The sequence below is a fragment of the Sceloporus occidentalis genome, unplaced genomic scaffold (assembly GCF_023333645.1).
Source record: "Sceloporus occidentalis isolate IW3139 unplaced genomic scaffold, rSceOcc1.0.p SCAF_14, whole genome shotgun sequence".
Classification (NCBI taxonomy): domain Eukaryota; kingdom Metazoa; phylum Chordata; class Lepidosauria; order Squamata; family Phrynosomatidae; genus Sceloporus; species Sceloporus occidentalis.
In genome coordinates this window covers 8156175-8180783 of record NW_028316994.1, presented here as the reverse complement: position 1 = coordinate 8180783, position 24609 = coordinate 8156175, and the positions used below count along the sequence as shown (strand labels likewise).

Here is a 24609-nt window from a genome sequence, read left to right as displayed (position 1 = left end):
ACAGTATTTCTAAGAAATAAAGGATTTGATGCATTTATATTTGAGTGGAGTAGCTTTTCTGACATTTTTTTGCCCAATTAACCCCTTCCCTTTTGGGAATAAACTTGATGAGTCCTTGACACTCCCTCCGCCGCCCACCACTTTGGATTCTGGAAATTGTAATTCAAATAACATCTCCAACCACTGGTTCCTATGGAAACATCCAGAGCATGGCACGTTAAGGTTTTATGATCTTGTTTTCCATTGCTATGGTTTGAAGATACAGACAAAAAACCTCTATGTGTAGGTGGCTAAGTATATGTGTTCTCAACTTTTGCCTTTTATGGCTAATCAAATTTACTTGAAGAGGATTTAATGGATGGGCCCAAGAGATCTTCAATGCCTTGATGGAAGTGGGAGTTGTCCTAGTTGCTTTGAAGGAAATTGTATGGCCACTCCTCCAGAAACTGTCTCTGTCTCTGGATTGTTACACAAACGATTACCTGCTTACCATTGTCTCCTTTTCAGGCTAAGTATTTCTACATTTTGGTTTTCTTGTGGATGAGGAAATGATCTGGATCTACAAATTCCAAACCTAGCTTTGGAACTGAAACAACTTGGGTCACTGTAGTGGGCAACTTCTGTTGTGAGAAGAAAAGAAGCACCTTTCTTGATGTCTCAGTGGCTTTTGACTCCACCAACCATGGTTGTCTTCTGGACTGTGCTTTGAGAGTGGGAGATACAGTGGTTTTGATCTTAACTATAGGGTTAGTTTCAGAGGGTGTGATTGCGGGATTACAGTTTGACTCTATGGACTTCATGCTATTCAATATTTATATGAAGCCAGCAGGGACGTTCATCTATGGATTTGGAATGAGGTTTCATCAATATATTTCCTCAGTCAGCTCCGATTATTGACAACAGGTTCAAGTTGATTTCAGAGACATAGCCATGTTAGTCTGGAATATCAGTATTCAAAGGGATCTTATAGCACTTTTGAGAGTAACTGAGTGGAAGAAGTTGGAGCATGGAGTGCACTGGTGCCCAGGAAAGACCTTTATAATCAGACTATGTGAATAGCCATAGAAATGCAAAAATTGTAGTTATGGTGATGCTGTTGCAAGATCAGTTTTAAGATGTTGCCTAAGGCCAAGGTGAGTGGATGACTATATGAATGGTAGAGGAAGGTTTTGAATGTGGTGTGTGCAGGCTGGGAACCGGAAAGGAGATGTGACAAACTAGCCAAGAGTGTCTTCACGAGGCCAGGATGTTAACCAGTGTTAAAGTATGTGTACAGTGCCAGGAAGCCATTGCCTCTGTTCATTCCACTGTTGATGGATTGGAGTTTGGGGATGTACTCCATTTCAGCTGTTTCTCGTTCCAGTCTTCTCTTGTAGTTTTGTTGTTCAAACATTGCTGTCCTGAAGTCAGAGATAGAATACCCAGGAAGCTTGAAGTGTTCTGCAGCAGGCTTTTGTGTATTCCTATTCCTAATATCATGTCCATTTATCCTCTGGCACAGAGGCTGGCCAGCTTGTCCAGTATAGAGTGCTGAAGGGCATTATTTTAGAATGTAGAGGACAGCATAGATCACATTAGACTAGGATGAAAATGTCTCTGATATTGTGGGTCCTGTGATGACATTTCCTGAGTAGATGTGTTGGCAGAGTTGGCATCTGGGTTTGTGGCAAGGTTTTGTACCCAGTTCCCCATCTATGTTGTGCATTTTCCTGTAAGTAAGTGACTGTTTAAGACTGGGATGCTGTCTGTAAGCAATTAAAGGCCTGCCACTAAGAGCCTTTGAGAGGGCAGTGTCCAAAATAGGCTTAAGTTCAATGATGATCCATCTGTGTCATCTCAATCTGAGGAAGTAGATCAAATCTATGATAGTTTATGGCACAAGTTCTTTCATTCAGTTAATCGCAAAGGTGCTACAAGATCTCTTTGCATATGAAAATCCATCAGTTATACCTTTATTGACCAACAGAAACACACAATATATTTGTTGCAAGCTTTCAAAGTTCAATGGGCTTCTTCATCAGGCAAAATGTTACAAAGCAAACAGGAGGAAAAAAACAATTGGAGATGTTAGTCAGATGCCTGCATATTGTTTCAGTCCTTAGTAAAGATGGCATAGTGGAGAGGATATAGTGTGCATTTTGCTTGTCCAGTAAGGGTATCACTGATGGATTTTTGTCTGCATTTGTTAAATGGCCAACACAGCCACCACCACATGTTTCCTTTGCATATGGTTCAGATTGAGTCTGTGGAAGTGATTAACCAGTGTCTGAACTCAGTAATGTGTTGAATGAAAGTCAATAAACTGAAACCAAATACTGATGAAACAGATGCATGGAGGGTGGATCATTTCAATTTCTGAGACTGACCTATCCTGGAGGGGGTTCTATACGCCTTGAAATAGTAGATTCACCCCTGAAGAGTATTCACAAATCCAGCTTTGTCACTAGAAGTCCAATTTCTTTCTTGGAAAATCATCATGGACCAGCTGCTGTTGATTTGCAGATTAGCACTGGTCCATGGACCACTACTTTGAGTAGCACTGGCCTAGAGCTCTCTACAGAGAATTTTTAAGTCTTCCACCAGACTACAAATCCCAGGTTTCCACTGGATGGTGTCAAGACAGTTAAAATGGCATCAGATTGCTAGAATTGTTCAGTGCAGGCACAATCCAGGTGCAAAATACTGTGGCCTATGAAGGTATACCCTCCATTTGACAGGAATTAGTCCTAATTAATCCTCTGTTGTTTCTTTTTTTCAGATGCTATTGCAATGTGAAAGTTTCTCTCTTCACCTACCACTTCTCCCCTTGTTCTCCACTTACTTCAGTTAAACTGAGTTCAAAGTGGAAAAACAGTTCACACTTAATTCATCTAAGGGGAAAGGCAAGGAGGAGGCAGCCATTCCCTGGAAGCTCAGGTAAAAGCAAACTGCTGCACAGACTCTGAGCTTTTGCAGTCTTCTTCATTATTAACTTTATTTAGTTACTGGTTACATTACTTTTTACTTTTTATGGAAGGAACCTCTCAGGATTCATAAAAGAATGGAACAGAACTTAACAAATTCTATTTGAAACGCTTCTACAAATTTCTAAAGTAACAGTATTAATTACACAAGTGCACGGTAACACTGTATGCATTGTTACTTTATAAATGTACCTTCATGATGACCTCGTTACAAAAAAGTAGCATGTTCAGATCTAGTACTGACAACCATTGGGTTGCTGAATGTATGCTGAATGTATGCTCTGAAGCACTTTATTCCTCAATTCATTGTCATATATATATATATATATATATATATATATATATATATTTGCTTAAAATAACATGTATTTTCACATCCATTCCCTACACCACTCTATCATACAAAACATAAAAAACATCTACATATATGCACAAAAACACCTGCATATATACACAAAATATCACAAAAAACACAATTTAACGCATCAAAATGCATTAATGACATATCTTTGTACTTCTGGCAGGGGGTTGGACTGGATGGCCCTAGTGGTCTCTTCCAACTCTACGATTCTATGATTCTATGATTCTATGATTCTCATCTAGCCTTGTTGAATTTAGTTCTTATTTATTAATTTGGAATCCCATAATATAAGTTGTAGTTTTTTATAGTTATTATCTGCTCTTTGTTCGTTGCTCTGTTTCTACAGTTCTCTGAAGATGCCAGCCACAGATGCTGGTGAATGTCAGGCGTAAGCTCTTCCAGGACATGGCCACATAGCCTGAAAAACCCGCAAAAAACTATATCATATTAATTAATTGACTGGATGTCCAGCCATACACATTTCCAATAATTTCTTACTAATGCCCATTCTTCCTCACCTTTTTTTACTGATTTATTTTTCAAGTAATGGGTCATAATGTCCATTTGCATCATATCTGCTAATGTAAACATATGTATGTTGGGGTTTCTTTATTTTTCTATTTTGAGGTGTGCCTCCAACATTTCACAGATGAAAACTAGGACACATGTGGCCAAGGAACATCAGTGTGTGGTCAAGATGGCAAAAATTATTAATGAGGAAGAAGATGCAAGCCAGGAGAGGCTGCAGCAGTTTGTTTTTGCCTGAGCCTACTGGGAAGAGAAAGAGTCTGCCTCCTCCTGTCTTCTCTCCTCTGGTGAGTTAATTGAGTGCAAATTGCTTTTGTACCTTGGATTTAGTGTGCAGCAACTGAAGTAAGCTAAGGAGAGAGAAATTGGGATGACAAGAGGGTTAGACCATGGGCCACAACACGCTGTGGTAATAATCCTGTTTGAGACTGCTTTAACTGCCCTGGCTCAACACTAGGGAATTCTGGGAACTGTAGTTTTGTGAGACATTTAGCCTTCTCTGTCAGAGGGCTCTTTTGCCACAATAAACTACAATTGCCAGGATTTTCAAGCACTGAGCCAGGTTATTTAAAGCGGTCTCAAACTGGATAATTTCTGCAGTGTGTTTTGGCCCTATCCGTGTCAAACTGAGACAGTTTAAGGGTATGGAAGACTTTAATGCTTGGGAAGGTTAATATGAAGGGGATGCTCCAGGTATTCGGATCCCTCACTATTACAGGACTTAAAAGATAAATATTAGCCAGAGCATGGAAATAATAGTTATGGAGAGTTGGAATTAGACCACAACAAAATTATATTTCAAAAGTAAATAAAATGAGTAGGAACAATGTTACTTTATTAGGCTAATAAATAAAATTTCCAGTTCAGAGCATATTCAGCCCTCCAACATTGCACAGATGAAGCCATGCCAAGTTACCATGGGAACTACAATTGCATTTGCAAAGGGGTGACAGGCTGGTACATGCCTCACCTGTTCTGTAGTTGAACTTAGGCAGGGAGGTGACCTCCCACATCCTTCACACTACACAATTATAGCACTATGATCCCACTTTAACTGCCATGACAGTAGCATACCTTCAAACATTTTACAAATTAAAACTAGGATATATATGGTCAAGCAATACCAGAGTGTAGTCAAGACAGCAAATATTATTAATGAAAGACACAAGCTATGAGAGATTGCAGAAGCTTGCTTTTGCCTAAACCTACTGGGAAGGGCATGATTCAGACATTTCTATAGGGCAGAAAGTAAAATTGCCTATTCCCAAAAGCTGCATCCCTAATTCTAGCTAACTCCAGCTGGCAGCTCATCACCAACCTATGACTGTTTATGTGAAATCAAATCCAGCTGTGTTCATTAGAGTTTACTTCCATGTAAGCAGGCTATATTTCAGAGGAAGGGACTGGCAAAACTATCTCTGAGCATGCCTTGCCTAAGAAAACCCTATGAATTTCATGCAGTTACCATAAGTTGACAGGCAACTTGAAGGCAGTCATCGTGATGTAGTGATTTGAGTGGTGGATTAGGACTGGAGAGCAGAGTTTGAATCCTGGCTGGGCCATGTAAACCCACTGGGTGAAATTGGGTAAGTCACACTCTCTCAGCCTCAGGATAGCAATGGCAAATCCCCTCTGAAGCACCTTTCCAAGGAAATTCCATGATAGGTTTGCCTTTAGGGGCACCATGAGTGAGAAATGAACAATAACCAAAAGCCATAAATTGATGAGCAGCTTGAAGACACACACACACAAAAGCAAAAGCAAGTGTAGTGGACTGGAGTGCATCAGTCTTCAAAGTGCTTCTCAGCAACTATATCCTTCAAAGGGACACATGTATTCTTTAGTGAAAATAATAGCAGCAGCCCTTTCACATTACACAATTATGTGGGTAGTGATTCCACTTTAACTGCCATGGCTTCATCCTATGAAATCTTGGGATCTGTAGTTTAGGGAGGACTATTTAGAATTCTCAGCCAGAGAGCTATAGTGTCTCCCCAGACTACAAAACCCAGGATTCCATAGGATGCAGCTATGGCAGTCAAAGTTGTAATACAGTACTATAATTGTGTTGTGTGGCCGGGTCACAGGTAACACTTTGGAGGCAAAGTCATTGTGATAAATCCATTCACTGGAGTCGGAAAACAAACTCACAATATCTTCACACATCTACAAGGATTAGAAATTTGGGTGGTTGGATGTTGGTTCCCCACCTCACCCTATCAATGTTGCTTTGGGAGTTCAGTTCTGTACCCAGTAGCCCTTTTTACACTTTTAATGGACTCCTGTTTGAGTTGGGCTGTGACACAGGAGACTAAGGTTCAAATTCTGGCTTGGCCATGTAAACCCACTGAATGACTTTTGGCAAGCCACACTCTCTCAGCCTCAGAGGATGGCAATGGCAAATGCTCTCTGAAGAAATCAAACAAGAAAACCCTGTGACAGGTTCACCTTAGGGTTGCCATAAGATGGAAACAACTTGAAGGTACACTACAACAACAAACAACAACCTTGGGATAGGATGGATATGGGAAGAAAAAGAAACCATATGAAGCAATGCCTGCAGTTAGATTAATAGAAAAATAAAGTAGGGTTTACCCAAAATCTTTTTAGGCTCTTATCTTACCCATGCTTGCTGGTTGGAGAAGAAAGCACCTGAGTTGCTGAGTCTCTTCTTCAGGCAGAAATGAAGAGATTTGGGATGGTCAGAAGCTTGCCATCTTGGAAAACATGGTTCCTTTTACTCTCAAAATCTTGAGAGGTCTTGTGTGCCCTTTTTGGGGGGGAACATATGGGACAGCAGGTCTCCATAATGGTAAGGGTAGGAAATGTATATGATGAAGAAAGGAGAGAAGGGATGGAGGGAAAGACCTGAAGATGGATGCAGAGAGTGAGACAGAAAGAAAGAGAGAGGGAGAGAGAGAGATGGCAAATAGGGGCTACTATGAGCTCCCTGCATACTGGCCCTTTAAGAGACCAACCCTCCCAGCTCTGACAGTGCCAGGGCGATGGCTCTGTTAAAAAGCTCTGAGCTGCTGCTGCATCTCCAATTCATTGTGTGCATACATCCGCTACAGAGGCTGCAGGTGAGAGTTCAGGGTTGGGGACTAAATGGAAAGGGGCTTTGGGCTGAAGGGATGGCAGTGCCAGTGCATCTTGCTGGCAAGGCAGTGAGGGTGGTGATAGGCTCTCTTATGTTGGTAATTTTGTCATCCCTTGGGTACCTTTTGATGTGCAAAGCTTTGCATGCTCATGTTCTGCAGAATCCACAGCAGCTTGTGGATCATGCAAGTTATTATACCCATTTTAAAGCCTGGGAAACTAAAGTCCTCCACCCCAGTTCATTCCATTTTTGGAGGTTTTGTGATTCTGCTGAAATGAGAATTAAGGGTGCATTTCTTCCCAGGTGCAAGTGTTCAGCTCTTATAATGTGTGTCTTTTAATTTTCTTTCCAATATAGAACAGTATATGGAGGAGTGTTTGATCTGGGAGTGATAGAACTAGTTCCCAAACTATGAAGTGAACAGGGTGGCTTTGGGTAACTTACTTCGAGCTTTATTTACCCCACATGATTTACAAGGATGAAAGAGAACTCCATCTGCACCACCCAAAGCTGCTGGGAGGAAACAGGGCATGAGGGTTTAGTAGCTACATTTTGCTCTCCCACTATGATGTGCAGCTTGACTCTCTTGCTTGAGCCGTCTTAACTGTTTTGACAGCCTGTAGGTTGAAGCATACTTGCAAGGATGAAAATCCTATTTGAACCTAATGGAACCTGCATCAGAGTCAGCCAACACAGGAGTGGGCAACATGCAGTCCATTACAGACTTGCAGGCATCTTTGGGATGGGTTGCCTGCTAAGCTCTTATGAAACTATCCACTACCCCTAATTCTTCTCCTCCAGTGGTGGTGGGATAATTTCTTGGCTTGGATGGCTATGGAGCTATGAATGTGGTATAGCTCATGAGAATATCTAGCAGGACAAGAGCTCAGGCTGCATGTTACTAAGGCTATGTCAAACAAAGATGGTGGCATGACTGTAACCAGCAAAAACTAAAGCCAGAGTTCTCAACTGGGCTCCCATGTTCTGTTGAGGTGCAGAAATAGGACTGTGGTTGAGGTGGTGAACTGGGACTAAAGCAACCGTGTGAACCCCTCTGTGTGAATTATTTTGCAGGAACCATGAGCCGTAAAGTCGTGAGGTCCAGCAAGTTCCGCCATGTCTACGGACAGCCAGTCAAAGCTGACCAGTGTTATGACGACATCCGTGTTTCTCAGATGACCTGGGACGGGAATTTCTGCTCGGTCAACCCCAAATTCCTGGCCATAGTCGTGGAAGCCAGTGGTGGGGGAGCCTTCTTGGTCTTGCCATTGACGAAGGTACTTGATGATCCCTTTTAAAAATGACCCCTAAGGCTTCCTCAACCACCCCCTGTTTACCTCAGCCATCATTTCTTGGAACAATTCAATGCCTGTTTGCCTATCCATCTCCAAATTATACTCACATGTATAAATCTAACCCCTAGTCCTCCCCCCAATACCATTTGTTTATGAGGAAGGAAGGATGATGATAGGAAGGAGGGACCAAACACTTGTGAAACTGCCGAAACAACAGATCTTTTTTGGCAGGTTCTTTTTGCCTTAAATGGCTTGAAGTTTGAACCTGCTGCGGAAATGGGGCCTTGAGAAAGAGGAAGTGGGTTAGTGAGTTTGGTGCAAGGAGAGAGGGAAGGAAATGAGAAGAGTGGTTGGTAATCATTGAAGTTCTTCCCTTGCTTTGTGCTTCAGTTCCAGTTCCATGATCATCTTAACTTATTTGATCCCACAATTGAGATTACAATGGATCCATGAGTCTTGGTTTTCAACCTCCTCATCTGTGCTCTCACCAATCCAGAAACAGTATGTAGAGAGATCTTGTAGCACCTTTGAGACTAACTGAAGAAAAAAGTTGGCAGCATGAGCTTTCATAGACTTAAGTGCTACAAGGTGCTACAAGATCTCTCTATTTACTAATTCTAACACAGCTATATCCTTGAACAAAACCAGAAACAGTTAATCTGTGAATTCCATATTTCTCCAGGTTTCATATCCTTTCCAGAACTTGAGGAAATAACTTGTTGGACTGCAGAGCTCTGAATCTCCTAGTCAGGACTGGGGGATTCTGGGTATTGCAGCCCTGAAGGTAACATCCCCAAGATCTCAGTTCTTATACAGTTCTTTCATTGAATGTTCTGAGCTCTGTTCCCATCATAGATGCCTGGCCTTGCTTCCCCTGCTTTTTGTGATTCATCCATAGACTCAGTTTTTCACCCACTTGGGCTGAGTTGTTTTAAGTTCTTTTGTCTGTTTGAGACCTTGACAGGTCTACACTTCGATCCACAGAACAGTTCCCAAGGATTTGAAAAATATTTGGGTTATGTAGGTTATGACGTGGAGTAAAACTGTATTTCTTTCTTTGGCGACTAAATGTAGAGGTTTGAATTAAGGCTGGGCCTGTTCCCCCAATTTCCTCCATGAAGATCTTGTGCTTGCCCCTAGGATATGTCTCATGATTGCAGCGTGATATGGGAACTAGGAACAGATTCATGCTCTTAAGGAGCAAACACAACATGGGAGGTGGGGGCTGGGAATAAGAAAGAGATACCACATAAATCTGGTCTCTACAACTGTTTTGGGAATGAAGTCCCAAATCCTCTTCTCAGCTGGGCAAGTAGCCCTTGGTTTTGACATTTTGTCCTTATTTCCTTACTAGTCATTTGCCCAAGTTGTGCTTCTAGCTACTTCTTCATTGGATGCAGGATACAAATGACCTACTTGGAGATGAGGTGGATGTTCTTGATCACAGGAAAAGCAGGAAGTGGGGGAGTTGATGTTCAGTACTGGCACAAACTATATTGGGCAAGTTGGCAGAAGAGATTTGGAGTGGTGACTGAGGCCTGTGACACCAATCCAGTAGTAATGGCGAAACACATCTAGACATCTTTTTTTATTTGTTTGTTGTGCGCCTTCAAGCCACTTCTGTCTTATGGCAACCCCAAGGCGAACCTATCATGGGGTTTTCTTGGCAAGATTTGTTCAGAGGAGGTTTGCCATTGCCTCCCCCCTGAGGCTGTGAATGTGTTTGTATAAATGCATCCCTTCCATCTGCCTCAGTTTGGCAGGGGCAGTCCCAATTAGTCTTCTGTCATCCCAGTTTTTCAGCTGCTTTTAAAATGTCTGGTTTCTCTCTCCTTCTCTCTTCTTCATCCTCGCTTCAGCTGCTGCACGCTGAGTTCAGAGAGCAAAAGCAGTTGGCACTCCATTAACAGGGAGGACAGGAGAAGAGGAGATGGAATCTAGCCCTTCCTTGTCAGCTCAGGCAAAAACAAACTGCTGCATCCTCTCCTAGTTTTTCTGTTCTTCTTCATTAGTAACAATTGTCCTCATGAACACATTCTGATATTGCCTGGTCACACATGTCCTGGCTTTCTTCCTGAAATGTTGGAGGGTATGTAAATGGTCACATGTTAGTGTGGCCCAAATGGTGGGTCACTGTGTCACTGGGATTGCTGAAAGGGTAGCATGCATTTGCAATATTATGGTAACTGTCTCACTCCGCAATAATTTTAACAAGTATCAGAAAAAACACCCCCTCTGTAAGCCATCCCAGCCTGCTCTTGTTCCTTAACAACCGTTTGATGTCAGCCACTGAAGGTTTTTGCAGCACGGAGATATACACGTGATCTGCTGTGAATGTGTGATTCAGCTCGCAAAGAAGTGATGGGAAAAGTGAAATGATAAAAATAGCATCTGGTTGTAACCATGTCTGCAGATGAACCTGCTTGTTAAAGGCTCAAGAGCAGATATTGGACGAAAAGCTGGCAACCCTGCATTTCAGGCTGGGATTAAAGCGATGTGAGTTGTTAGGAAAAGGTTGTGTAGGAGCTGGAGAAAAAAGTGGTGGGTGTCAGCCTGTGTCTGCAAAGGAACTAATTGGGGAAAGAGAGTGTTGATAATGGGGGGGGGGGGGGGGGGGCGGGAAAGAAATAGAAAAGGGATAGAAGGAACTTTGCAGAAATAACTTGAGGAGGAGGTGAGATGCAAAAATCCAGAAGCCCAGTAACCATTGGCACTTAAAATGAGTCTGGCAATAGGCTGGACTGGTTTCTCCTCCCAACTGGTGTCTTAAATCCCAAACACACTGTAAAAATAATCCAGTTTAATAGCCCTGGCTGAATGCTGTTTCTGGGGGGATTTCTGGGGACTGTAGTTTTGTGAGACAGTTAGCCTTCTCTGTCAGAGAGAGCACTGGTGCCACAATTAACTACAATTCCCAGGATTCCCTAGCACTGAGCCAAGACAATTAATACTGGATTATTTCTGCGGTGTCTTTTGGACCTAAGTGAGGCTTTTGGATACTCCAGGTTACAAAAAGGACAAGGAGGTTTTAGGGGAAGGCTAGCATCAGAGAATGGCCAGGAACCTGCAAAGACTCACAGTATTGATAGTGTGTGTGTGTGGATATTACTGCTGATTCCACTATAACTGCCATGGTAACATCCTATAGAATCATATGATCTGCAGTTTAGTGTGTGTGTGAGTGATGTGTGGCTTTAAGTCGTTTCTGACTTACGGTGACCCTAAGAAATGGTGTTTTCTTAGCAATATTTGTTCAGAGGGGGATTTGCCATTGCCTTTCCCTGAGGCTGAGAGAGTGTGACGTGCCCAAAGTCACACAGTGGGTTTCATGGCCAAGGTGGGAATCGAATCCTGGTTTGCAGAGTTGCAGTCGAAGACTCAAACCACTATGCCATGCTGGCTCAAATGTCCTTGGTTCTTCTACTTATAGTGTAAGTCATCCTGAGCTCAATGGTTAAGGTTTATTTCTGATCAAATGTGCACAGGATTGCTCTGTACAAACTGTCGTGGGTGAATGAAACACGGGGATGTGCAATGGCTCCTGAATAAATACTTCCTTCTTGTTTTTATTTCTAATGGTCACGTCATGAGGGCTGTTGCTCTTGTAGCAAAGTCCACACACAAAAGTGACATTTTCAACAGAAGACTCTGCAGTATATTCAAGTACATTTAAAATTCTCAACCAGAGAGCTCTAGTAGTTTACTAAGATTCCATAGGAAGCAACCATGGCAGTTAATATGGAGCCACAGGGCTGTAAATGTGTAGTGTGAAAGGGCCCATGATCTACAGGGAGGAGGCAAGTGACTAGTCAGTGGAGACAGGAGTGACGAGAGGATGGACATGAGGATATCTTGGCCAACCTTACCTCAAAGTTGTGCTTGTGTGCAGAGCTAGGATCCTTTGACACGTCACAGTTACAGGACTGTGATTCCATTTTAACAACCATGGCTACAATCTATGGAATCCTGGGATTTGTAGTTTAGTGAGACATTAGAACTCTGACTGAGAATTCTAAATATCCCTGCATAAACTGCAGATCTCAAGATTTGCTGGCAATTAGATCAAAATCATAGTGTTATAATTGTGTACAGTGGTCCCTCCACATTTGATGGGGTTACAGGTGAAGGATCCCCATGAATGTGGAAAAACCGCAGATTAAAAAACACTACACTTTTTACCTGAGAACACCTCTCTAGGAATCTCCAGCTTCTCCAGTGCAACTCTATGGTCAACATCTGCCAGATGTAGATCATAGGATCATGCCAGGGGACCTACAAATGCCTAGAGAAGTGTTTTCTGTAGGAACTTGTAGATTCTCCAGCACAACTCTATGACCAACTTCTGGCAGATTCCCAGAGAGAACATAGTTATCAAAACTGCAAATAATCAAATCCACAAAAATTAAAGCCGCAAATGTGGAGGGCCAATTGTAAAGGGTCTTTACTATCTTTAATAGAGCTTGGAAAAGTTACTTTCCTTGGTTTACAACTGGCCATGGTGGCTGAGGGATTCTAGGAGTTATAGTCTAAACCATTAACATTTCAAAGCTCTGGTGTATTCTTTATAAATGTTGAGAAGCACCTGACCAAATTAAAACAAGCATGGAAGGCACAGCCAGGATGGGTTGCAGTGGAGCTTGTTGCCTCGCCCAGGTTATCTTATGCTTTAAAGGTGGGTTGGTGCTGTCTATCCACTGATCCTGGAAACCACTTCCTGCACATTATGTCAAGAGTGAAGATGGTAGAGCCAAGGGAGGAAGTGGTGACAAGTCATAATTGAGAGAGGCTTGAGAGCTAGTAGCAGCCCAAATTCTTTTTCATAGTAACAGATGCTTTGAAGTGTGGTGCGGAAGGGAATTAGATATTTATGGCCCTCTGAGAGTGTATCTACAGTGTAGATGTAATGCAGTTTGACAACATTTTTAATTGCTGTAGCTTCATCCTATGGAACCCTGGGATTTGTAATTTTACAAGTTCTTTAGTTGTTTCTGCCAAAGAGTGCTGTTGCCACACAAAACTACAAATCCCAGGATTCTGTAGGATGGTGTCATGGCAGTTAAAGTGGTGTCTACAGTGTTGATATACCCCAAATCAAGGGCAGCCTTTTGCATGTGCTTTCTGAAACCTCTCACACTTTTACCATAGTTCCAGGAGAGGAGTTGTCACAGCTAGGTGGCATAGTGCCGCTTCCCACAACTCCATTAATGGAAGCAAATGGTTTAATTTCAGGAAAGAGATTTTACAGAGAGTTGGGGGATATCAATGGTGGAAATCAATAAATACTTCCCTTTGCTTTTTGGATGAGTGGAGAGTTCTGTGTAACAGAAAAGCCTTCACTGAGTCATCCCTCCATATCCACAGATTCTTTGTCCACGGATTCAAGCATCAACAGCTTGAAAATATTTTTTAAAAGTATACATTCCAATTAGCAAACTTTACCATTTTATATAAGGGATACCATTTTATTATGCCATGGTATTTAATGAGACTTCAGCATCCATGGATTTTGGTATCCACGGGGGGCCCTGGAACCAAACGCCAGCAGATACCAAGGAACCACTGTATTTTATCTTTGGTGCAGTGAAGGATAGACTGTCTCATTCATTCACTTTTTATCCTTACATTTGCAGACTGGTCGCCTGGATAAAGCCTACCCAGTGGTCTCAGGGCACACAGCTCCTGTCTTGGATGTGGAATGGTGTCCTCACAATGACCATGTTATTGCGAGTGGATCTGAGGACTGTACTGTTATGGTGAGAGGCTGGATGGATCAAGGGGAATCAAAAAGGAAAGCAGGAACTGGGCTTGGGACCTTTCCCCAGAAAGGGAACTGTGGCAAATTGCCCTGGCTATCGACGTAGCTAGTCCTTCTTCCTTGTCACAGGTCCTGTGTGCATCATTGTCAACTGTCTTGGCATTGCCACTTTGATCATCACAAGCATCGGTGTTTATGGGGGAACAGTTGTAGTGCCCCAAACTCTGAGCTTATTTAATTATAATGCTCTATACATGGGACTACCATTGAAAAGTGTTCAGAAGACTACAGTTAGTACAAACTGCATCCCCATACTGTGATCACTTGTGCTTTGTAGACACCACATATCACTGGACTGCCTTAAACATTTTGCTAGGCCACACAAGAGTGGGAGCGGTGCTCTCCAGAATCTCTTACAAGTGACTTTGCAGAGAAAGAGGGGATGCAATACTTGAAGCCTTACTCCCTGTAGTCCTTGGCAACATCCCAAGCAGTTGTCTCAGATCTCATCATTGTTCCAATGATTTGTCCTAGTTGCATGTGGAGTTGAGTTGTCCCTATAGGAAGAAGGGGTAGAGAAGGTAGATTTAGAGGCTTTGGTAAGCTTGATATTGCTGAGACAGGGTATTTTATTCACCCACGTCTTCCATCCTCTGTCCATTATTTCTTGCGTTTTGCTTTTAGGTCTGGGCAGTGCCTGAAGTTGGTCTCATACGGTCCTTGAATGAACCCCTGGTGACCCTTGAAGGCCACTCCAAGCGGGTGGGGATTGTCACATGGCACCCGACAGCACAGAATCTCTTGCTGAGTGCAGGTAACAAGTGGTGGATGTGGGCATAGGTAGATGGTGACAGAGAGTCTGGCCAACTTGTCTTCCCTGGTCTTTTTAGACTTACAGGTTGTCCTGCCTTTGGACTTATGGCTTTGCTTTTCTGCCCTTCCTTTGCAGGCTGTGACAATGTGGTGAAAGTCTGGGATGTGGGTGTGGGGCAGGCACCTCTCTCATTGGACGAGCTACATCCAGACGCCATTTACAGTGCATCTTGGAACCAGGATGGGTCTCTGCTATGCACGGCCTGCCGTGATAAGCGCGTCCGAATTTTTGACCCACGGGCAGGAGGCACCATTGCCAATGTAAGTGAAATCAGGGTAACCAGTCCTAGAAGAGACAGAATATGACCAACATTCAAATATAAACATAAACATATGCACACATGTGCACACACAGTTGGCCTTTTGTATCCACGGATTTTTTATCCACAGGTTCAAGCATCCACAGCTGGAAAATATATATATATATATATATATATATATATATATATATTCCAAAATGCAAACCTTGATTTCACCATGTTATATAAGGGTCACCATTTTACTATCCATTGTAATTTAATGGGACTTGAACTTTCACAAATTTTGGTATCCATGGGGGGACTTGGAACCAACCCCCAGTGGATACTAAGAGCCGTGTGTGTGTGTGTGTGTGTGTGTGTGTGTAATGATAAATAATAAAGGTATTCCCCATTGACAAGGTTGTCAAGTTGTGTCCGAACATAAGGGGTGGTGCTTATCTCCGTTACTAAGCCGAAGACTACTCTGTGATCATGTGGCCAACATGATTGCACAGAATGCTGTTTACCATGTTATATGCCTTCAAGTTGTTTCCAACTTAGGGTGACCCTATCAAGGGGTTTATGGGATGATGGTGTGTGACTTGCCCAAGGTCACCCAGTGGGTCTTCATGGCCAAGCAGGAAATTGAACCCCAGTCGTCATAGTCAGGAAGAGAATGGTGACATTATTTACTGTGACATCTAGAAGACCCCAGCAGATCTCAGTGTATGATGTCATTGGTCTGCATCTGGCTATAGGGACATAGCCAGATGCCCCTCCTATCCTATCTGTGCTCCAGCAGCTAGTGAATGGCTGGAATGTGTGTGTGAGAAAGAGTGATAGACATTGAGACTGAGAGATAGAAGAGAGCCATAATGTAGTTCTGCCTGCATAATGCTATGCTACATTATGAATTACAGCCAAACCATGAATGTTATGAGCATCATTACAAATGACTGTCTTGAGGGGACATGCCTGCTCATAAGGGACCTACCTATCTACTTGTCCCATGCAGAAACACTCAGACATAGAAACACACACACACACACACACACACACACTCTTTCTCTCTACTTGTCTGCCAGTCCTCACACTTTTTCCCAGCCCCTTTTCCTAGCCCTCTACCTTGGTCACCAGCAGTGGCAATAAGTCTTCCTTTTCCAGGTTTTCCTTCTTTCCCCCTTTTGTGAGCATCCTTGTGCATTTCAAAGTGAAGCCCTGGCTTCCAGCCATTTGCCATCTTACTTCTTAAGAATCCCACTGGGTGTATGAGGCATTCTCAGGAAATGAATGCTCTGGCAGCTAGAGACCATCATGTTGCTTTGATGCAATCCCAGTTCCCACCAAAATAAATAAATACTTTTTTTTAATGGGGGAAGGGTATGGGTTTGTCACAGCAAAAACAATCATCAAGAAATCTAGTGAGACCCTAAAAATGTAAAAGTTTTATTGGGCATATGAAAATTTATGCTAAAGAAACTTGCTAGTTTTTCAAGGCGCTACTGGATTCTTTGGTGTGGTGTTAAAACCAGTTGGGAGTAATGAGGTGCTTTTACAGGGCCCCAAGATCACACAGACATTTGCAGACATCCAGGTTGCTATTCCCAAATATATTTGAATACTGGTCTCAGTTCTCAAGAGTGCTAGTCTTCATAATGCTCAGATGACAAATATCAACAGGTTTGTAGGCTTGACCTAAGGTTTGCAGAAGTAGAAATATCTTTAGGGGGAAAACCCTCAGTGGTGGTGGATTTTCCTCCCCCATAGGCTACCATAGTCTGAAACTAACGTTTGAGTGATGGTGGTGGAGAATGAATGTTCAGAGGAGGAAGAATGAAATGAATTGTCTGGAATCCTGCGCACAGCAACACATTGTGCGGCAACATTTTATTGCAGGTCCCATTTGTTGTAATTAACAGCTAACGACAGACTACATCTATCCACTATATTGTTTCATGTTGTTAAAAAAAAACACTTCTGCAAGTGGCACAGAAAAGTTATTTCCTTCTTGTTCATCTTGCCCCTATTGCCAAACAACTTAATTGTCCTTTGAGGAAGAGAACAATCGAGATAAAAGATATGTTGTGGGTAGGTGACAACTGGGCCCGAGCATGGGGAGAACTGGATTTTGTCTGCCTCTAAAAGAGCAGGACTTTAGAGCAGTACCAGGAGCCTGGCTGGATTTCATGTGTTACAAGGTGCATCTACATTGTAGAAATACTGCAGTTTGACACCACTTTAAGTGCTGTAGCTCCATCCTATGAAATCCTGGGATCTGTAGTTCTACACATTCTTTAGCTTTCTCTGACATAGAGTGCTGGTGCCACACAAAACTACAAATCTCAGGATTATACAGAATGGAGCCATGGCAGTTAAAGTGGTGTCAAACCCCATTATTACTACAGTGCAGATGCACCCTATGTTTCTTCTGATTAAGGTCTCTTCTGATGCCCTCTTGTCTCCCTCTATCCTGCCAACAGGAACTCCCGCGCCCACATGAGGGGTCACGCCCGGTCCGGGTTGTTACAGTCAATGATGGCAAGTTGTTCACGACAGGCTTCAGCCGCATGAGTGAGCGTCAGGTGGCACTGTGGGATCCGGTGAGAAGAGCAGCGGCTATGCTGCCTGGGGGTCTGGGAGTTGCAGTTCAAAAGAGGTCATTTCCATATCCTCCTCCAGCTGTGCCAACTTGCCAGGAACAGCCCCAATTAATCTTCTGCTGTACCACTTTTCAGCTGCTTTTAAAATGTGCCAGTTTAAAAAGGAGGAAGGAAGGGGGAGAAAAGAAAAGAAATGCAGCAGCACCTTTAAGGCGAACTTACTTTTATTTTTGCACAAGCATTTGTGCATATAAACCCATTTCTTCAGATACAGCACTAAGTGGTATTAAGGCCTCAGGCATAAAGCATATTTACACTGTTGTGGGAGTGGGATAGAATGTAATAGGAACTGATGCAAATTTTGTTCCTTGTCCTAAATGTTCAAAGGGCTGTCTAAGGTGACTCAGATCTTTACAGTAGTTAAGTCCCACCTTTTCTCTCCTTCTCTTACTTTCTCACTTTTTCCTCAGCTTACTTAGGTTGCTGAAAACTGAGTTCAAAGTGCAAAATTAACTCAGCAGGAGGGAGAGAAAAAGGTGGGATCTTGCCCTTTCCAGTATGTTCAGGCGGAAGGAAATTACTGCAGCTTCTTGTAGCTTGTGTGTTCTTCCTTCTTGAACACACTCTTTGTGGAAAGGCTCTGCTCTTTGCCACAAAGCCTGACGGCCATTTGTTGACATTATTAAAGTCACTCCATTGACAGTCTTGGAGAAGAGAACCATACACTCCCTTCTGGGAAAGCCTGGCAGGGGAAGCTGGGGCCCTAGGCTGAAATATGGCTTATCTAGAGCCACCTAGTTTCATTGGATAAAAGCTGAAGAATACATTCCCTCATTCAAAGCCTCTTGGCTTCTGCCTACACCAGCCTTCCCCAAACTGGTGCCTCTTCTTCAGATATGCTAGCCTACATTTCCCATGGCCCATGATGGTGTGACCATATAGCTAAGCTGGCTAGGGTTGATAGATGCTGAAATCCATGATATGGAGGGTACCATGTTGAGAAAGCTGACATATTCTGCTAGAGCCTGCAGCAGTGATGTGTAGTCTGGGCCTTCATCCAACCATGGAGACACTATGGCTGGAATCTTAGGTGCAAATAACTTGGGCTTACATGTGCATGTCCTTTTACATCTGTTGTGCAAGGAGGTATCCAGTACCTCTTTGCATAATGCCTCCTCACTCCCATACAAGGCATTTCCCAATATTAGGCAGGTATTTTATATTTATTTATAATCAGACATTGGTATTCCTTTAGGCATTTAGTGGCTGGGACTGCAACTACACTGTAATTAATGCTTTAACTGCAATGCCATTAAATTAAGGGATTTGTAGTTTTGTGAGGGCTCTGGTGTAACAAAAAACTACAAATCTCAGGATTTCATAGGATGGAGCCATGGCAGTTAAAATGGTGCCAAACTGTATTAATTCTGCAGAGTGGCATCACTCTGGGGGAGGCATAGAGTGCTTGAACAGCACCCAGCTTCAACCAAAAGAAAAGAACAGCTATTGACTTCCTGGATTTTCAAAGTATGCGATGGAGACCCAGGAGGATGACAGCTACTCTTTTCTCCATGCCGTAGAAGTGCAGCTGGATGCTGGCCAAATATGCCACACCCTGCTATTAAGTGGTCATAAGGGGATGATCCAGTGCTGGGAAGCAGTAGCCCAGTGGAACTGCATGGGCTACTGTCCATCTGCATGATGTTGTATCTCAGCTTGCATTTCCTGCAAAAAACAAATGACCTAAATTTAGCTTTCTGGTTCTCATGCTCCTTTTCCTTAAACCCTTGTTTCACGCAGTTGAATTTAACTCACTTTCTCTTCTTGTCCTAGAGGAATCCTGAGGAGCCACTGACTCTCCAAGAACTAGACACAAGCAGCGGAGTCCTCCTTCCTTACTATGATCCAGATACCAATGTAGTTTATCTGACTGGCAAGGTGAGATCTGAGATAGGCAAGAATGGTGTTGTTCAGCCTAGAAAATAGAACTTGAAAATTGCTGGTAAAAGTTCTTATAAGCAATGTGTACCAGGAACAGCAGTTTACTGGGGAGGCTGTGAAGTGTACAAACTGACATTTCAGGGAAAGGTTAGGAGGAACTGAAGCTGACTTAGGAGACCACTCACATCCTTCACTGAAATTGTTTTAAGGGCATCTCAGCCCATACTTTGGAAGGAAGTTTGGGGCAAAAAGGGACTGAGCCCTCATATGTAACTCCTCAACTACAGGGTGACAGCAGCATCCGCTATTTTGAGCTCACAGGAGAAGCTCCCTTTGTGCACTACCTGTCTATGTTCAGCTCCAAAGAATCTCAGCGAGGAGGGGGCTGGATGCCTAAGCGAGGCTTGGATGTCAGCAAATGCGAAATTGCCAGGTATGTTATGCCTTTATATGGTTTTCTCTCGTTCTTCCTCCATGGAGCTAAGTTATGTACTTCATTCCCATACGTTCAACAATTTTATCTTTCCAACTAGCATTGTAAGTGAAATTGCTGTTAGCTGCCCTGAAGTCAACCTCAACTTATGGCAACCCTATGAATGAGGCATTGCTGAGACACACTATCCTCAACTGCTCTGCTCAGTTGCTGAAGATTCAGGACCATGTCCTCTGATTGCACACAGATTGCACATAAGGGCAATCAAATGTTAGAGGCACACTCAATTCTTTAAGAGCAATCCACAGCTTTTTGTGATCTATGCAGTCAAAGACTTTGCTATAGTCCATAAAGCATATGCTGGAATTTTCTGGGTGCACTCAGTTATCCAATGTATGTTTGCAATGTGGCCCCTAGTGCTTCTTCTTTTCCTGAATGCAGCTTGCATTCTAGAATTTCTTGCCCCATATATGGTTGGAGTGTTTGATGTTGGATATTGAGCATGATGTTTTGACTGGATGGTAACTTGATTCCTGTTTTGCCAGCTTTTCCCAATCTTGTGCCTAGCAGATATTTTAGACTACAAATTACACTGTGCTGGTTGTGATGGGGGTTGTAGTCTAGCACATCTGGTGGGCACCAGGTTGGGAGAGGCTGCGCTAATCTTTTGGTCCACAAAAGGGCCAAGTTCTTTTGCTTTCAAAGACATGTCCTTGTTCAAACTGTTTTGTGTCTTTTGCAGGTTTTACAAACTCCATGAGAGGAAATGTGAACCCATTGCAATGACTGTACCTCGAAAGGTAAAAGATTCATGTATTTTGTAGCCTAGGTCAAGTATCTGGTCTAGATAATTTTAAAAAAGGACCAAGTCTAGGAAGAATAAGCACTAGTTATTGGCCAAGACTGGTAGAGCTCCTTCTTCAGAGATGGTACTGTATTTGCTACTGAATATCAGTTGCTGGAGGGCATCTGTGAGGAAAGTTACTTTTTCTAGACTACAACTTTAAATTCTCCAGCTAGCATGACCACTTTGGATATCTTGGATGCATGGATCAGAAAGTTGGCCTGTACGAACCTTTCCTTCTAACTAACCAAAGTTCTTTGTATATCAGAGTGCTGTTTGTGACCCCTCTTTCCCCAGATGGACTGCAACTCCTATCAGTTCTAGCAAGCCTGGTCAGGGATGTGGGAATTATACTTCAACAGCATCTGAAGGGTCCAAGTTGTCCTCTGTGTTATGCTCTGAATCCAACGGTCTAGGTTAGAGTATGACAAGCCTGTGGAATGTGTGCCCCCCCACCCCTGATGACTGCAACTCCTAGCATCTCTTATCACTGGCTTAGGTTAATAGGAACTGTACTCCAACAGCACTGGAGCCATATGCATGCCAATTTTGTGTTAAAGAAACCAGTCATAAAAGCTTCTGTTTTCATGTCCATAAAAATGTGCTTTGAAAGATTTGGAGGCCATAGAGAGTGAATGGATGCAACAACTGAGCCCATAAAATCAGCTACTGCAAAGGTATAAGAAGGGATTTCTCATACGGAGACTTTCTCATCCCTGCTTCTACATCATCATCTGTGTGCCTAAGGCATCAACATCCACTTGCCCTTCAGCTCCAATCTTGGATTGACTCTATATAGAGTTGTCCCTGGAGTTTTCTTAACTTCAGAGCCCTTAGCTTCAGTCTTGAAAGGTGAATAATTTATTTCTCTCTCCTTTGAACATCTGAAAGAGAGTTCTTCCTCCTTGTTCATCAGATCGACCTCTCTTTTTACATGCTTTCTGCAGTCAGACCTGTTCCAGGAAGACTTGTATCCAGACACAGTTGGCCCTGATCCTGCACTGACATCTGAGGAGTGGCTGTCAGGGAAGAACGCCGCTCCCATCCTCATCTCCCTCAAGGAAGGCTACACTCCTCAGAAGACCCGAGAGTTCAAGGTTAATCAGACTCTCCTTCAAGGACCCAAAAGAAGTCATGAAGGGACACCACATGGGGTAAGAAGTGGACTCCCTTGGGCCACCCAGGCTGGGGATGATGGGTATTGGGGAAACATGCTTAGGGAAGGCTGTTCAAGATTATAGGCTATTGGGGGAGGCAGGGTAGGAGGGAACCACTGATCTAGCCTGTGGAACACTAGACAAAACAAAAAGTGCTCAGATCTCATTTAAGTGGGAAGCAGATGTTGTGTATCAAGACTGAAGGTGGTTTTATGATCTCCTATAGAGTCCAGCTTTAGACCAGCTCTCTGAGGACCTGAAGCGACTGCAGGCCACAGTCTCACAACAGGAGCAGCGCATCTCAGAGCTAGAGAAGATTGTGAAGAAATAACTTAATGTCTTCCATCCAACCAATCCTGTTTGCCATCAGTTACATTGGACTTTGTTCACTGGTCTTTTTTTTTTTAATTTTTAAAAACCTTTTGTTGTACTGTGGGTGGATCCTCAGGGCATTATTAAGTTCCACCTACCCCAAACTCAGGTCAGAAACTAAGCTTGCCAGTTCCAGAGAGGCCCTCCTTTTTGGTTAGCCAGGTTCACTGGTGTCTTGGTTCTGCTTGGGCAACATTAAATACACATCTCCCTCATTCTAAAGCCCCAGGGAGTCAGGGAGAGGCAGGCAGCCATCTCCTAGAGGCCTGATTGTATGCATGTACTTTTCTACATTATTTGCTTCTCTCCTTCCCCATTTCTTTTGGAAGTGCTGCAAAGGGCCTTCATTTGAGGTCAGGTGCAGAGCTTGGGGGTGTATAGGAGTATACTTCCTAGAATCTCCCAGCCAGCATGGCCACCATTGCAGATTCTTGGAGCTGTAATCCAAAAAAGGAACCTTTCCAACCTCTGGCATAGGTTGCATCTTAACTTTTCATGGAATTTTCATGTTTTATTGATCCACGGTACATTTTAGTTTTAGTAACATTTTTTAAAAAACCTGCAAGTATTTCTAAAAGCTGCAGATGGCAAGAATCGTCTTAAAGAGGCATCTACTCTTGTGTGAGAAATGGGGGCTATTTCTTAAGACATGTGCTGCAATCTGTCTGCATAGCCTAATAAAGTTTACTTGTTTCTTTAGAACTATTGTCATGTGCAATAGTTTTATGCAAATATTCAATTTTGTGAAAATATAAATCAAATCCAAACAGTCAATCAAGATTTCTTAAATTGTGTAATTAATGCTCATGTTTGTCTGATAGGTTTTTGATACTTGTTAACTTCGTTATTAACTCACATATTAATTCTGGGAAGGGTGGGCAGTAGAATTAACCATATACAGTATTAAACAATTCTCGCCCTCCCATCTTTAATGCATTAAAATGATGCAAGCACATTTGATACCAAATGAAAGCGAAAAAGACAAATCTATTACCATGCTATTCCAACATGAAATGATCTTATCTCTGCCAACCTTCAGCCACTGGAGGGCAGCACTCTTCTTTTTCATTAAGCTGCCTACTTGCATTATTTTTCAGTAAGGATGCAAGGGCAATGATTAGCCCAGAGGTTTAGGACAGTATCTGTATCCACAAGCAAGACATGAGTGCAATAGCATCCTTCTGCTCAGGTAGCAAAACCTGGAAAAGCTACTTTTCTGGACACCAGCTCCCAGACTCCTCAGCCAAGCTGTTCTCAGGTATCCTAGCAACTTGTATTTAGAGGAAGACCATCTCTTATACTGGAGGCAACATGAGTATTAGCTATGGGTAGCCTTCCTTTCCACAAATTTGCCTGGTTCCCATTAAAATTCATGGCTAGTACATGATCAAGTAGCAGCAAATCACATAACCATGAGCTGTTCCATTGTCAGCTTCAGCCTTCTTTCTATATTAGAGCATGGGTGGGTAAATTCTTGGGGCTATTTTTGTCCCCTCTGTGTGTGGCACAATAGAAATAATGTGACATCAGTTCTGGTTCCCATCTCAGTCTGGAGCTGAAATTTGAGGTTTCTTGGTGGCAGGTGGGGGAGGATAGAAAAAAAGGCAAACCTCTGTATTTGTGACCAGTTCAGCCCCCCCCCCCAAAAAAAAAAAGAAAAAAGAAAAATTAAGGGTGTTCAGAGGATAGAATGAGTGTTGTGGACTTTAGAGGCTGCGTGCAGCCCATGAGTCACACATTTTCTACCCTTACATTACACTCAGGATGCTGTTTGGCTGCAACTCTCAGGGATCCCACATCTTTAAGTATTTGTTGTTGCTGTGTGCCTTCAAGTCATTTCGGACTTGTGGCACTCTTACAGTGAACCTACCATGCTGAACAAAAAAAGCCAGAATTCAATCACAGTGGGAAAGGTCAGCCTTTCAAAACCTGGTTCCATCCACATGGCTTGGGCTGCAGTGCCAATGGCTATACTGGCTGGTGAAGGCTTAAAATAGAACAGAGGTGAGCAAGTGGTCTTCCAAAAGTAACTCCTAATATCCCTAGCCAGTGATATGGAAGGCTGCGTGAGCAGTTCACAAACATGGGGAAGGTGGGCCTTTACCCACTGATAAGTTAAGAGAATCAAGATTTAGAGCAGAAGGGATA

General features: G+C 42.9%; 1 protein-coding gene across 3 annotated transcripts; it reads left to right on the top strand.

Moving 5' to 3' along the window:
- The first annotated feature begins 2626 nt into the window (after nt 1-2626).
- Nucleotides 2627-24513, top strand: CORO1A (coronin 1A). 3 transcript variants are annotated; one of them, XM_089480005.1, is made up of 12 exons: nt 2627-2916; nt 3974-4139; nt 8027-8229; nt 13878-14000; nt 14687-14816; nt 14952-15136; nt 17595-17714; nt 19548-19652; nt 19943-20088; nt 20831-20888; nt 21880-22086; nt 22316-24513. In XM_089480005.1, exons 3-12 carry the CDS (start codon nt 8032-8034, stop codon nt 22418-22420), a joined length of 1377 nt encoding a protein of 458 aa, XP_089336131.1. In that variant the 5' UTR covers nt 2627-2916; nt 3974-4139; nt 8027-8031; the 3' UTR covers nt 22421-24513. The 3 variants fall into 3 exon arrangements, with proteins under 3 accessions (XP_089336131.1, XP_089336130.1, XP_089336132.1); XM_089480004.1 differs by having other exon boundaries at nt 3952-4139; XM_089480006.1 differs by lacking the exons at nt 2627-2916; nt 3974-4139 and adding an exon at nt 6853-6935.
- Nucleotides 24514-24609: the final 96 nt, after the last annotated feature.